Source organism: Gracilinanus agilis, chromosome 1, assembly GCF_016433145.1.
Source record: "Gracilinanus agilis isolate LMUSP501 chromosome 1, AgileGrace, whole genome shotgun sequence".
Classification (NCBI taxonomy): domain Eukaryota; kingdom Metazoa; phylum Chordata; class Mammalia; order Didelphimorphia; family Didelphidae; genus Gracilinanus; species Gracilinanus agilis.
The window spans coordinates 18391059-18406643 of record NC_058130.1 but is presented as its reverse complement, the minus strand read 5'-3'; the positions used below and the strand labels follow the sequence as shown (position 1 = coordinate 18406643).

The 15585-nt window shown below is 44.7% G+C and overlaps 1 protein-coding gene across 1 annotated transcript in view; it reads right to left on the bottom strand.

The window, feature by feature from the left end:
* BMPER (BMP binding endothelial regulator) overlaps window positions 1-14385 on the bottom strand; it is a 275415-nt gene extending 261030 nt beyond the window's left edge. The window contains exons 1-2 of the mRNA XM_044657986.1: window positions 14371-14385; window positions 13036-13135 (exon numbers count right to left, since the gene is read on the bottom strand). Of these exons, the coding sequence (XP_044513921.1) occupies window positions 13036-13135; window positions 14371-14385 (115 nt within the window). The remainder of the gene's footprint in view (window positions 1-13035; window positions 13136-14370) is intronic.
* Window positions 14386-15585: the final 1200 nt, after the last annotated feature.

Sequence of the window (15585 nt, the reverse complement as noted above, 5' to 3'; positions counted from 1 at the left end):
AAGGAAGGAAGGAAGGAAGGAAGGAAGGAAGGCAGGAAAGCAGGAAAGCAGGAAAGCAGGAAGGAAAGCAGGAAAGCAGGAAGGAAAGCAGGAAAGCAGGAAAGAAGGAAGGAATATAAATAGATAAAGTTGCTGATTTCTTTGATTCCCTGAGTCACAGAAGAACTTGGGGGTGCTATACTTGGCCCAGAGGGCCATTCTTTTTCTTCTAGTTACCATAATCTTCATTCATACACTCATCTAGGGCTCTGCATACACTTATATTATTCCCACACAGTCAGATACTTAAAAGAACCACACTGGTATCAAGAAATCAGAATTGAGGGGCAGAAGGGGCATGCCCAGGCTACATGGCTTCAAGCACTTGTATCCCTTGCCCCACCCAAATTTCCAAGAATGCAATGAGGACTTTGAAATACAACCTGGATTCTGCTCCAGTTACAGCTCAGAGATTGCCTATATCTCAGCCAATATTGTTAGAGCTAACTTATTAATTTGAAAACTGGCCAGGGAGATACCTAAACATGTCTGCACATAAACATCTCAGACCCTTGTAATGTACAGGCTACTGGAGAGATAATTAGTCTCCTCTGGGATAAATAAGCAAATACTGAGTCAATAGACTAATCATGTTTAGAGCCATTCCAATAAGACTCCCCCCACCATTCATTAATATATCATCATCTCCACTAACCATTAAAGGAACAAACAAGCTTCTCAGGGATTGGAGCCCAACAGTTATTAAGATCAATGGACAGCACCAGAACAGCACCATTTCTCTTAAAGGGAGAAATTTGAGCATGTGATTGGCCCATCTACCTAACCCTTCTACCCCTCGAAGCTCCTCCAAGAGGTTATTTTCTGGACAAAACCTGAGAAATGAATTAACGACACTTTGACAATTATGATATATTTTTACCTACAAAAAGAGAAATGCCTATATTAGAAAGGATATTCAAGTCCTTCTTTTTAGAGCAGAGTTCTAGACCTGTGAGCTCATTGGATAGGACACTTAGTGAATACAGTCCCTCCCTGATACAGCTTGGCCACTCTTCTGTAATTTATTATCTTAGTTGTGTGTAGGGCACTGAGAGATGAAATTATTTGCCCTTGGTCATCAAATCAGTTTCAGCAGCAGAACTGAACCCAGATTTTTCTCACTAATATATTCTCAAGGTACCTTTTTTCCCCCCTTTATACTCTAGATTTGTGAAATAGTTTGCTCCAAGGCAACAGGGGGAGTTTTTCTTTGTTTTGATTTACTACTGTCTAAGCTATGCCATTTCAGGAAATGCCTTTTTCTTGACCTAATTGTGTACTCTGCCTGATTACTGTAAAAGTAAACACTGGTGGGGGCACATAGGCTACATCATTTTAGGATTGAGGACTCGTAGTATATTAAACATGGAACAGTTCTCATCCCCATCAAGGAAAGCAGCCTATGGGTTCTGTTTGTAGGAAGTATCACAGAGGAGGTACAAGGGAAGAGGAAGGGAATATGCGTTTATATAGCACCTCCTATGTGCTAGTGCATTCCACTGTGCTAAGTGCCCTACAAATATTATCTCATTTAATCCTCTCAATAGCCCTGGGAGGGGAGAAGCTACCTCTTCAGCCATTCCAAGATTGGGGTTGTTGGTTTTCTTTAACCCCTTACCTTCTGTCCTAGAACAGATCCTAAGTATTGGTTCCCAGGCAGAAGAGAATAAGGGCTAGACAGTAGAGGTTAAGTGACTTGCCCAGGGTCACCCAGCTAGGATGTGTCTGAGACCAGATTTGAACCCTGGGAACTCCTATCTCCAGGCCTGGCTCTCTATCCTCTGAGCCACCCAGCTGCCCCCATTCTGAGTTGTTCAATGGCACCATGAGGCACCCTCAAGTTAAGGGACAAAATTAAGAAAACAAGTCATCAGACTCACAGGTCTTTCATGTCCTCTGTCTACCTTGTCCTGTAGATAGGACCCATGATGTCTCTGGTATGAGGAACTCCCAGAGAAGGAAACTCCCTCTGCCTGTGCTGGTGAGTCCATTCTCTGCAGCTCACAGGGTTGGAGATCTGTGTTGTGATCCACAGCGAGATGAGGAGCCAGTCCTCGGGGAGCTCTTACTCCATTCCCCTGTCTAGTTGTCTGCTGGTCGCCTCCCGTTAGGCAGGGAACTCCTTGAGGGCAGGGACTGGTTCTGCCTTTCTCTGGCCAGTGCTTAATTAGCACAGTGCCTGGCACACAGTAGGCACTTAATAGAAGCTTGAGATTGGACGGATTAACCACAACCTGATCAGAAACAAACGCCAGACCAAATAAAGGGTCTCACACGTTTGGCTCAAGGTTGACGTCAGCTTTAAGTTTTATCAATGGGCTTTGCAAGAAGAGATTTGGGTTAAATATGGTTTTGATATTAGCAGCGTCCACTTACAGCAGAGCCACGTGCATTGGAATGCCAAACTGGCCTGGTGGAGTTTATGGGGAAGGAACCTATGAAAGAGCACTTCTTCTGTACTGGGCTTCAGTGGAGGAGGAGGAAAACTCATAAATCTAATCTCACTGGAAAAAGAGTCTTGTTTTTGTGTGAGAGAGAGAGAGACAGAGACAGAGAGTGACAGAGACAGAGTGACAGACAGACAGAGTGACAGAGAGACAGACAGAGAGAGAGAGAAGAAAGAGACAGAGAGAGACAGAGACAGAGACAGAGACAGACAGAGAGAGACAGAGTGACAGAGAAACAGAGACAGACAGAGACATAGAGAGAAGAAACAGAGAGACAGAGACAGAGAGAGAGAGACAGACAGACAGACAGAGACAGAGACAGAGACAGAGACAGTGACAGAGAGACAGAGACAGACAGAGATAGAGAGAGAAGAAAGAGACAGAGACAGACAGACAGTCAGACAGACAGAGAGAAGAGAGAGACAGAGAGAGAGAACTACTTCCCTCCAAAATGCTTAGTCAATTCATTTTCTAAATAATAATGAGGATGAGGATGACAACTAGCATATATATATATATATATATATATATATATTACTTTAGAGTTTACAAAGTGATTTGCAACTATATTCTCATTTCATCTTTCAACAGCCCTGGGAAATATTATTATTAGACCCATTTTACAGCTAAAGAAATTGAGACAGATAGTGATTAAGTGACTTGTCTAGAGTTACACAGAAGGTGACTGAAGTCAGATTTGAACTCAGGTCTATCCTGAGTCTAAATTTAGTACTCTCTATCCATTTCTCCATCTAGATGCCTCGGAATTACTTAAGCTCTCCAGATCTCAGTTTCCCTGTCTATAAAGTGAAAAGTATTGGACTAGGTTTAAAGCTTGAATAGACTTTAAAGACCTCTAATAACTCTCCAGTTTGAGACTTTCTAAAGATGAAACTCAATAAGAAAGAAGCATCTCTCAGTTGCGTATGCCCACCCAGCGAGGGATCCTCTGACCCCCAGAGATACTTTAAAAATAGAGACTTTCAAAGAGCCCGCCCTACTTTGGACCCGTTACAGGGGCACTGGGGGAGCAAACAGTTCTGGGCCCCTTTCCTTCTTCAGGCCGATCCCCTCCCCAACCACTTTCCAAAAGGATCTGGTACTTTCTGTTTTCTCAGTCCTTTCCAACTAAACTTTTCCAGACTAAAGTCTGAATGACTGAGGATAGTTTGTGTATAATCGGCCCCCTCAAGTGTGTTTCCATTTCAACAGACAGCAGAGCTTCCCAAGGATGGGATTTGGTGATCTGAGAGTCTAATGAATTTATTGGAGCAAAAGGGCAGGTCATTCTCAACACTTCTGAGGTCGGTCATTCCTCTATTTGCCTGTAAAGCCAGTCCTGCGAGGCCCCCACAGAATGTGACCATGTGACAAAAAAGCAAGCTAGAGATGGAGTGGGGGGATGCCAGGGTGGATCATCATTTTGTCGGGGATACATCCAAGACTGGCATTAATCGTTGGCCAGAATCAGAACCAACAAGTTGGACTGCAATCTTGTAGAGAACTGAATTAATTCATTCTTTCACTCTTAAAGAGATTTTGCCCTCTAGTCAGAGAGAGGCGGGAATTAATCAAATTCTCCTCTCCCTCTCCCTTCCCCATTCTGTAGCCATCCTACTGTATGCAGCTATATGGGCAGCTGACGGCACAGAGGACAGAGTGCTGGGCCTGGAGGCAGGAAGGTTCACCTTGAATTTGGCCTCCAACATTTATTAGTTGTGTGACCCTGGGCAAGTCACTTAACCCTGTTTGCTTCCCTTTCCTCATCTATAAAATGAGCTGGAGAAGGAAATGGCAAAGCACTCCAGTCTCATTGCCCAAAAAAATCGAAAAAGGGTCCCAAAGAGTCAGACAAGACAAAAATGACTGAACAACAACAATTGTCTACACCACAGTGGATTATTATTATTATTATTATTATTATTATTATTATTATTATTATTATTAGAATTAAAGAGTAAGGAAGGGGGGCATGAATGATAGACTTTCCTACTGGGGAGAAAGAAGGATTTAACATTCTGCCAAGCTCCAGAGGGCAGAACAAAGACCAATGCATAACCATTACAGGGATACAAATTGATCCTGATATAAAGAAAAATGGGGGAATAATTCCACTTGTCCAAAAGTAGGATGGGCTAAGCCAGGAGGCTTGTAAGTTTTTTAGCAAAGGCTGGGTGACTGTTGGATAAGTTACACGAGGGGGATGCTTTGGGGGTTCAATTTATGGATTGTGGGGTCCCTTCCAATGAGAAGGTATAAAAGGATTTCTTGATCAAGTGTGTATCGGACTCCTGGGGAACGTGGGACAAGGGACTTAAAGCTGGAAGACCCTTGGAGGTTATCTCGCCCAGTGATGAGCAGACTTTTTAAAGAGGGGCCAAAGGAGAGGAAATGCTCCTCTGTCAGTCTGTTTCTAAGGCAACTCTTTCCAAGTTTCATCGTATTGTATCCTACTCGTTGTGTTCATCAGATTAGGAATAATGTCGGTGGCTGGATAGAACATTTCAGGGGGCTACATCTGGCCTGCAGGCCAATCACTAATCTAGTTCTAACCAATCTCCCCATTGAAATATTGATGAAATTGAGACCTCAATGTCTATTCAAAGTTACAAAGGGTATAAATAGAGTCAGGACTTGAACCCAGGACCCAATTCCAAGGCCCCTTCCAACTCTGTTCCTGGAATGCTCACATTCAATAGAATTTTTCAACCATGGGCAGAGCGATTAAAAATTTTGAGCTAGAATGGATCTCGAGGTTACGGAGTCCAAGCCCTTCATTTTAAAGTTGAAGAATGTGAGTCACAGAGAAGATGACTTGCCTAAGGTCACACAGATAATATGTTTCAGAGTCAGAATTTGAGCCCAAGTGCTCCATCTCCCAAGCCAGTGCCCATTTCTCAGCAAAAGCCACTTCTTGAATCCCTCCTTCGCCAAGCCCTGTTCCACATGGCCTCTGACCAGCATCAACGTTCTGCCCTGCCTACTCCGAAGTCAAGACGTCGCCCCACGATGCCGTTTGTCCTCTTCGAAACAGAGAGGAAGAGCAACAACTCACAAGTCAATAGTTTATACAGATGGGGAAGGGGGAGGCGGGGAGGGGACTCTAGTTTTATTGGAAGTTCTCTAAACATAACGCTTGGCTCGACTTGGGAAATACATTTGAAAACGTTTTCCTGTATTTTTCCTTCCACTTTCCCAAGGCTCCCCTAGACCAAAGTCCTTCCAAATGGAAAGAGGCAAACCATAAACAAGCATCCCAGCCCGTCAGAGTCCAGAAGAGAACACAAGCTATGTGGCGACAAGAAATGAAAGGCAAGGGAAGAGCAGAGAAAACGAGCCGGCCCGGCCCAAACACGGCCATTCTCTCGCCATCTTTCCTAGCTGGCTGCTGGAGCAAAGAGTGGCTGATCTGTGTTCAGAGAGGGCGGAATCTGGCCTCTACAGTCGTGAAACCACCTTCTCCGTGTGCTATTCTCCAACAACAAACATGGATTCAGATAACAAATAAGTTATTGTTCATGCGAGAGCCCCAAATTAAACGCTGTTTGTCCGTCCAAGGAAATCCAGACGAGCTGCCAAGCCTGTTGCCGAGCTCCCAGTGAGCTCATGGGCTTTCATCATACAATATGGATTTTTTTCCTTTAATGAGGGCGATCTTTTACCCAGCTATTATGCTGTACAGGCAAAAGGTTAGCTTTAACCATTACGAGACTAGGAAGAATTCCAGAGGCGAGGCAGGCCTTCAGACGGGCAGAGCTTGGGGAAAAATCCACTTTAATGTTGCTGCAGATGGAGGGACGCCCGGGGCCTGCATGGAGTGTTGTCTTTGCTTTCCGAGGCCACACGGGCTAAATTAAAGGGGAGGAAGAGTGTGAAGAGAAGCTCCCCACAAGTGAAGGCAGAGGCGAGAGCGATCTGGCACGCGCTGGGGCACACGATCGGGCAGATCCTCCCAGAGTTCTCTGTGCAAGCAGTTTTGTGCCCGTTACCTCAGTTTCTTCATCTGCAAATCAGAGGGCTGTTCTGAATGAGTTCAAAGCCTGTGGTTCGGACAAGCAGGGATCAAGAGAGAAACCACACTTCGGGGCAGAGATGCAAACCAAGAAGGAACCTGACTTTTATCCTAAACCTCTCATTTTACAGATGGGGAAACTCAGGGATGGGGACTTGTCCAAGTTCACTTAGGTAGTATCATGGGATTACAGATCGAAAGCTGGAAAGACCTCAGAAACCATCTAGTCTAATCCCTTCATTTTATAAATCAGGAAACTGAGGCCAAGGAAGGCCCAGAGAATTGTCCAACTTTGCTAGGTACTGAGTATCAGAGGTGAGATTTGAATCCAGACCTTGTGACTCCGGAGTCAACAATCTTTCCATTGTACTAAGTACCTTGTAATTTTAATGACAAAATAATTTCCGACATTTACCTAGCACTTAAAGGCTTAAAAAGTGATTTACTTATATTGATTTGGTAGATAATTATAACAATGAAAAGGAAGCAGCATCCGTTTTAGAGAGAGGGCTCTGGGTTCAAATTCTAGTACTGCTTATTACCAGCATGACTTTGGGCAAGTCATTTAAATTCTCTGCCTCAGTTTCTTCATCTGCAAATCAGAGGGCTCTTCTAAATGAGTTCAAAGTCTGTGATTCTAATAATAGGTGAGAAAATTCCTGGGCTGCATTTTTCTATTTCCTCAAGGTCTTTGAAGTTCTTTCTTACCAAGAATCCTGGGAAGTACGTGGCACAAGTATTATCATGCCCATTTTACAGATGAACAAAACAAGGATCAAAGAGGTACCAGCATTGCACAACTAATAAATATTATACTTAGGACTAACCTGTCTTCTAACACTGTCCAGTAGACCTTCCAATATACTACACAACTTCCTGTGTTCTCTCTGATGCTTTAAGAGGAAATAAATAGTAATAGAAGCTGTGAAACAGAAAAAAAAATTCAGGGCCAAGCAAGAGTGTGCCGATGTATGTTGAACAAATAGCTCTCAGAGGGTATGCAGGACGTAATTTAAAGTTTAATTTGATTTAGCATTTTTCTATCCTTTTCTTAGGTCGATACAATCAACAAATCAATGAATCAAACCTTTTTTGATTTCCAGGGTATAAATGATTACACTGAAAATTTAATAATCAACTGAATCTAGAATATCCTGAAGAAAAGGGAGAGGAGACAAGAATTAACCAGGAAACTAATAAGAAGCGACATGAACTTGTGATCGATCAATGTTTCTTTATAAGAAATCACAGATTTCATTTCAGCCCAGAGCCAGAAAAATATGGGCCCTGCAATAAAGACGCTCCAGGGGCCGAGGCTCAGAATCATGAAGGGTGCGTGCGAGAGGAGGTGGGAAGAACCCAACTTGGACTTAAGGAAAGATCTGGGTTTGGTTCTAGATTCCGAAACTGGACCTCAATTAAGTCATCTATGAAATGGGAAAAGGAACAGAGGAGCTGAGTCTATGATGTCACTAATGGAGGAAACTCTGGGATGAGGAAACTTCTTCAACCCGTGCAGGCTGTCCCTTTTTCCACAACGTCTCCACCTGGTTGCCCAAAACATGAAGTGGCAGGTGACTTACCTGAGGTCACACCGTCAGTATGTGCCCGAGGCGGGACTTGAACTCAAGTCTTCCTCGCTGTAAGGCCGGCCGTCCATCCTCTCTACTACATTGCTTCTGGAGGATGATAATTCTTACAATACTTACCCCACAGGGTTATGGCGATCAAAGCACCACAAGAGATTAAAAGTCATTTGAATAGAAGCGATGAGGATGACCATTCCAACCTTTGCCTCTACTCTCTTCCGTTCTGATCTGTTAGAATTGACTGAGCACTACACGAAGGGTTTATTCTAAATACTCATGCTGATGAGGGCCGTCATAATGACCTATTTTCATTTAAATGAAAATATTTCTGGAAGAATCGTTTGCTGCTAAATGGGACTGAAGGTTGAATTGAGCATGCTACATCCAAATAAAAGGTAGAGGGACTGAGAAACAGCCTTAGAAATGGAAAGTTCTAGGTTCAAATCTGGCCTCAGACACTTCCCAGCTGTGTGACCCTGGGCAAGTCACCTAACCTTCATTGTCCAGCCCTCACCCCTCTTCTGCCTTGGAGCCGATACTGAATATTGATTCTAAGACGGAAGGTAAGGGTTTAAAATAAAAGGAAAAGGTAGGAAGAAGAAAGCATGGCAAAGCTTCATCGTTATTATCATGGCTGATATCTGCCTGCTATTACTACAGTCTGTGCAACACAACATTCCACCCCGCAGAGCAGCGGCCCTTTCCGTCCGCCCCGTAGCCGAACCCTCCTCTCTGGGGTGTCTTCTTCCCCCATCGGCATGGGGGCTCCTGGACGGCGGGAATCGTTTTGCTTTTCTCTTTGTATCCCCAACCCCGCACAATTCCTGGCGTAAGGTAAGGGCTTAAAACACGGGGCTTTGTTCGAATCCATTTATTCATTTATTCGTCCTTTCTAAAAGATGGCGCCATCCTTTTGGCCAGATTTTAAAACAGTTCTTGAGAGGCAAACGCTAAATCTGAAGCAAGACCCGACTCATTTACTCATCAGTTGTAAAGAGGGAAGGAAAGAAACAGGGAGAAATACGGTTACACTTTTTTTTTTTCTTGAGAACTTGGTTTTCACAGATTTCCAAGGAAGGAAAGAAGGGGCTAAGAAGGAAGGAATGGAGGGAGGGAAGGCGGAAAGCCCTGCCCTCCAGAAGCACGCCGTCTGGTAGGGGATGATAACACTTGGAAGAGGCTGCAGGAGCAGATCCCACGGAAAGCTTCCCGTGATGCTAATGAGGATAAGCCGATGATAATGTGTCTGTTCTAACACCATTTCCACTGACGAAAGCACCTCCCATTTCTGATGTCACATCATTGAAAAGTGCTGTCCTCGTGATGGTTTTTCAGTGAAAAATTAAATCTTTCTTACAAATATCAGGCAATCCAGTGTTAAATTCATTTTATGCCCATCACTATGGGGGGGGGGGGGTGATGGGAAGGAGAAGCTGTGCAAATGTGAGGAAGGAGAGCGAGAGAAGAGGAGGAGGGACAAGCCGGGATAGTTCTCGGGGCACAGAGAGTGGACGGGGGAGATTATTTGGAGACGGGATGGTCCGATTGACGGATCAAAGCGCAACAGAGAGGACAGGAAGGGCAAGAAGAGCCACCACTCCCATCCACATTGGACTCCAAAGTCTGCAGAACATGTTTCAGGATTATTCCATGTGCTCCTTGCAATGGCCCTAGGAGGAACATGCCATAGCTGGTCTTGTGCCCATTTTGTGGGTGAGCAAAATAGAGGTTCAGAGAGATGAAATAATTCATCTACGGTCACAAAGTCAATGTCGGATATAGGATTAGAAGGGATTTTCTCTCTAAAGTGGAGCCTGGCATTCGTACCCCAGATAATCCCGCATTCTGAAAGAACTCAGACCGACATATTTATCACGCTAAGGAAGCGAGAGGCTCCTAAGATCTCAGGGACGATCAGAACAGAAAGATTTGCTAGCGAGCTATGGATAGGAGAAGGGAAAAGTGCTTATTAAGTTCCTGCAGTGTGCCAGGCCTGGGCTAAGAGCTCTACAAATATCTCCCCTGCTAGGAGGGCGCTCGGAGCAGGGGGCACCCAGAGAGCTGCTGCCTGGATTCATCCCGAGGCTTCTCTGCTATGGAACTGATGAAAGCAATTCTCAAAACCGGGGACAAAGCAGTTCAATAACCCTGTCCAGTTACCCTACAGGAACTGGTCCCAGTGATTCTTATTTTTCAGATGAGGAAACTGAGGCCTGGAGGGTTTTCTTTAGACACACTGGGTGTCCCCAGTAGACCGTACACTCCTTGAGGGCAGCCGTTTACTTTTTATTGATATGTTCTTTTTATTGATGCCTTGAATATTAATTAATACTTGAATAATATTTAAGTTAAATATTAAAATTATTGAAGTTATTTCTTCGTTCGTTAGATACTAAGTTAAAACTTGTTTCTTAATATGTTTCATTTCGTTTATTGTCCTCCTATCCCCGGAGCCTAGAACAATATCGCACTTAAATCGTACGGCGCCGTACCCCAAACATAGAGCCGTCAGGTAGAGGGCCAAAGATGAGGATGGGCTCCATTCCAATGAGTTGTGCTTCTTACCCCCAAAACTCTGCAGAGACAGACAGGATTACTGAGTGTTTAGGAAGGAAAACGTATCACGTATGAATTTGCAAGTGCTGGAACGTGCATTCTGGGATCACACAAGTAGCAAAAAAATGTGAGGCTGGATTTGAACTCGGATCTCCCTGATTCATGACAACCTCCCAGATAAATCCCCTTTTCTCCTCTGGCTTTGACACTGGCTCAGCAGTCCACCGTGGACTCTCAGGGGAGCCTAATGGTGGGTCTCCGGTCTCTCCCCGCCCAGTCCATCCTCCACTGGGAGGTCAGAGTGACCTTCCTTAAGTCCTCTTCTGGCCAAGTCCCTGCCTCGTCTGTAAGCTCAGGGGGGACCTCCAGAGAAGGGGCAGCCCGTTCAGGCCACGTTGAAACAGCTCTAATTGTTAGGATGGTCTTCATTATCACCAAGTCTAAACCTGCCTCTCCCCAGTTTCCACCCACTGCACTAGGAATTCAGCAGGGTCTCTCTCGGCTGCAGAAGGCGATCATCCAGTCTGGGATGAGACTTCCATCCGCCACAGGGAAGGAAATTAAACGAGTGGGGAAAAGAGGGGGTTACAATAGTCTGGAGTCACGAATCTGAGTTCAGATCCTGCCTCTGGGACTTACTCCCTGGGGGATCCTGGGAAGTCCATTGCCTTGCCTAAAGTTACACAGGAAGTGACAAAGGTATAATTTGAACGCGGGTCCTCTGACTCAAAATCTGGAGCTTTGTACTCAAAGTTCATCGGCACGATGAGTCGCCTGAGAGAATCAGGACAGATGTGAGCTCAAATTCTAGTTCTAAAGCTTAATGGCAATGTGGGCCATGGACAAACCATGTCCTCTGTGTCTGTCTCAGTTTCCTCACCGGAAAAATGAGAATAATCATCACGAATCCTTCTAGCGTGGTGAGAATTAAAAGGACCAAGAATTTATTGCGAAGCATCAATCACTGTATAATGGCCTATTATTATGATTATCATCATCATCATCATTATTATTAATTAGGAGAACATTCCAGGCAGGGCAAATTAGTCCTCCCAAAAGCTCAGGGCTGGCAATGACCCTCCCATGTACTTGGAGCAGCAGACAAGGCCAACTAGGCTAGAATAAAGGGCGGGTGTTGAAGGAAGCAGCATCAATAGCCGGAATTAAATTATGAAAGTCGATGAGCGTCAAACAGAGACTTTAGATATGATATGGTAGGAAATGAGGAGATGAGAAAGTTTTCAAGTAAAGGTGGGACAGCCGTTAAGTTCTGATTAATGAGGGGGGCAGCTGGGTAGCTCAGTGGATGGAGAGCCAGGCCTAGAGACGGGAGGTCCTGGGTTCAAATCTGGCCTCAGACACTTCCCAGCTGTGTGACCCTGGGCAAGTCACTTGACCCCCATGGCCCATCCTTATCACTCTTCCACCAAGGAGCCAATACACAGAAGTTAAGGGTTTAAAAAAATAGATTTAAAAAAAAGTTCTGATTAATGAAAAGGAACCAAGCTACAGCGGAGACGTTCCCTCCTCCCCATTCCGTGCCCCCATCCTGCATCATTATTTTCATTTAATTCACAGCCATTTTACATTCATTTAATTTGGGGACTTGGGTTGTCCCCCAGTGGAAGATAAGCTCACTGAGGGCAGGAATGTCTGCTTTTGTCTCAGGGCTTAGCACAGTAGCTAAGAAATTGTAGGTTTCTCTAAGTGTTTGTTGAAGGACTGAATGATTGAATGGGTTACATGGCGTGAGCAGATTCAGGTCAGCTCAGTTCCATTCACCAAACTGAGCTCCTGCTCTTCAAAAGACAGTGAACAAGTTGCTGGGGATCATGTAATTTAAGTCTGTTACCCGACTGGGAATCGTAGTTTTCTGGGGATTGTAGTTTTTAGGGTAACAGATTCACATTACACAGGATGAAGACTAAAACGACCCAGCCTGGGCAGTTCTCACAGATGTTAATGTGGGAAAAGGAGGTGAGGAAGATGAAGCCACGATGTACGCGATAATAATGATAATTAGCATTCATACAGCACTCACAATGTGCCAGGCACGGTGCTAAGTGCTTTACAATCCTTTGATTCTCACAACAATCCTGGGAAGTAGGTGCTGCTTTTATCCCCATTTTACAGATGAGGTAAGTAATTTTCCAGTCACACAGCTGGAAAGTATTTGAAACTAGATTTGAACTCAGGTCTAATGAGTAAATACAGGGGCCATTCAGAGTCATTCAAAGTCGTTTACAAGAGGAGAGATTTCAGTTTCGAGGTAGGAAATTCCCCTTCCTCAGCCCCCCTCCCAGGCCCAAATCCCCCCCCAACTTATCCACAGAGAAGTGAGGGAGAAAGAGGGCAAGGAAAGCCTCCAGAGGCCAAACAAAGAAAACCGGACCTTTGCAGCGTTCGCAGCAGGTTCCCCTCTGCTTGACCACCAGGGCACAGTCTTTGGAGAAGAGCGGGCACTTCTCGCGCTTACACGTCACTTCTTTGTTCTGGGCAAAAAACAAAAAAAACAAGACAGAAGACATTTAAAATCAAACTCTGACCTGGACCCGCAGGGTCTCACAGACACAGAATCGCGGCAGGGGAGGCATCTGAGCGCCCCCTGCCCTACCTTCTGTCCGGAATCCTTCTTGGCAAGAAGCCATTGCAACCAAGGAGTGGAAGCAAAGTCAGTGTCCGTCCACTGGGAAATGACAAAAGAAATGGTGGCCGGTGGAATAATGACAGTTACCGGACCAACCACATGATGAAGGAGAAGAATCCGGATTTCTATGAACAGATGCGGCCGAGATCCACAGCCAGACAAACGACATGCAGCGTGACTATAAGAAGGTCAATGGAGAAATCGATCAAATGAAAGTGAACACAGCAATTGTAATAGCCAGGCTTGAACCCCGGGAAGGGATGAGAAAAGTGCTTCCCCTTCATTCGTGGCAGAGATGGAGCCAGGGGCACATCCTATTGGACAGAGTTGGCCCGTTTGGCCAAACATTTTTTTTTTAAATGTTCAGCTTTATTTTAAGGGAAGAGTCCATCGAAGTATGTCAAGGGGATGAAATGTGATAGAAAAACAAAAGATAAATAAAAATCCAAAATATTCTTTCAAAAACAACCGCTATACTTTGTGCCAAATCAAGAGAGATTTGCCAAGTGCTTACACAGCGCGTGGCACACAGTAAGTGCTTAATAAAAACTTGTTCCCCAGTTCCTGCATCACAGAATGAGAGGGATAGCCTACATGGCTTTCAGATTCCCTTCTAGTGCTAAAATCGTACAATCCAAAGTCCTTAGAACTTCTATCTAAATAATAGGAAACTGGATGTGGCCCTCCTGGAAACAAACGCTTGAAAAAGACCAACTTCCTCTCAATGACAGAAAATGGGATTATTTGAAAGAGAAGGGAGGGAGGAAAAAGAGAAAACTCTGTCTCTTGTAAGGGGCCCTTTACCATGATAAAATGATGCTGGGGGAAAGTGTGACTTCTCCTGTGCTAACATTATTTTTTAGGAGACTATAGAAACTATAATATTTGTTTAATCTGAATTTCTGCCAACTGGAGTACCTGGTCCAGGGCTTCCTCAGGAGAACAATAATATTTGCCCGTGACAGTCCAACAGCCCTGAATTGTCCAGCACATTAAAACAGTGCTGTTTAAAGTTCCAATACAAATACCAGCAAGGATGGGGCTCAGGATGGGCTTGGAAAAAAAGAAAAAACCCCACGCCAAACAAAGACACATTGGTCAGGGCTTTGGAGAATGACATCCCCTGGCTGCTAAAAGATCCCCGTTAATGAAACTAGGGAGGAGTTAGTTTATTGCCTGATTCGTTTGAAATATATATTCATATAAAACTATTTTTATATTTTAGTCAACAAGAACAACAAGCAAATTGAGTGTGTACCTGTATGTATGTTGTATTCAAAGAAAAGTAATGACTGTCACTGCTCACCTAGACTTCTAACATTACTGCATCTCATTTGAGGCCCACAACAGTCCAATGCAAGAGCCAGTATGGGTCTCATTATGCCCATTTTATGAGTAAGAAAACTGAGGCAGACAAAGGCTAAGTGCTCTGTGCGGTGGAGGTTGGAAGAAAGATATGAACAGGACCCTGCTCGGCTGACCTGGGTAACTGGTCTCGTCCAAAAGCACAGGAGAACATGGCTGGTGGTCAGGACCCCCAGCCCTCCTTTTGCCCATTTGTCATGGAATGAGCCCCAGGTTTGGGGTCACCAGACCTAGGTTCTAACTAGGGGTCACCACTTACTAGCTTATTATAAAAGAGAGGGTTGGACTAGCTGTCCTCGTAGGTCTCTGCCAGCTCTGGATCTGGGACGTTTCTGATTCTTTCACTTTCCAGAGAATACACAACCTGAGACACAAGGGTTCATTTCAGACCAGGTCCAATTGCAAAGACAACTTCCATGGCACCGTCTCTGAGAAAGGGCATCCTAGGACAGGAAACAGCCTTCCTTTATTCCCTTCCCCTCTCCCATTCCCAGGGAATTCCGAGATACTCTATTGCTGTCCCAGAGGTTTGACTGAAACAAACTTTCAGAGTGGCCTTTCAAAGGTCCCAGAGCAAAAACCCATCCTCAGTCATCAGGGTGGTCTCTAGGCAAACCCAAACATTCACCAGTTCTGGGCCCTGGGGCTGTTACACCCAAAGGAGAGAAAATTCTGGGAGACAGAAGCATTCTTTTCACATCTTTGAAGGGCCGCCATGTGAAATTGTTCTAGATGGTCTCTCCATCCATCAATGGATGGAAATTGCCAAAGAGTGACCTGAAGCTTGAAAAATAGAAAATATCCCAACAAAAGCTACCCATAAGTGACCTGAGCTCCTTCCTGAGGTAGTGGGCTCCTACTCCCAGGAGGCCTTTGAGGAATGTCAGCTGGGTCTTCTGTTAGGTACCACAGAGAGGGATTCTTGCTTTC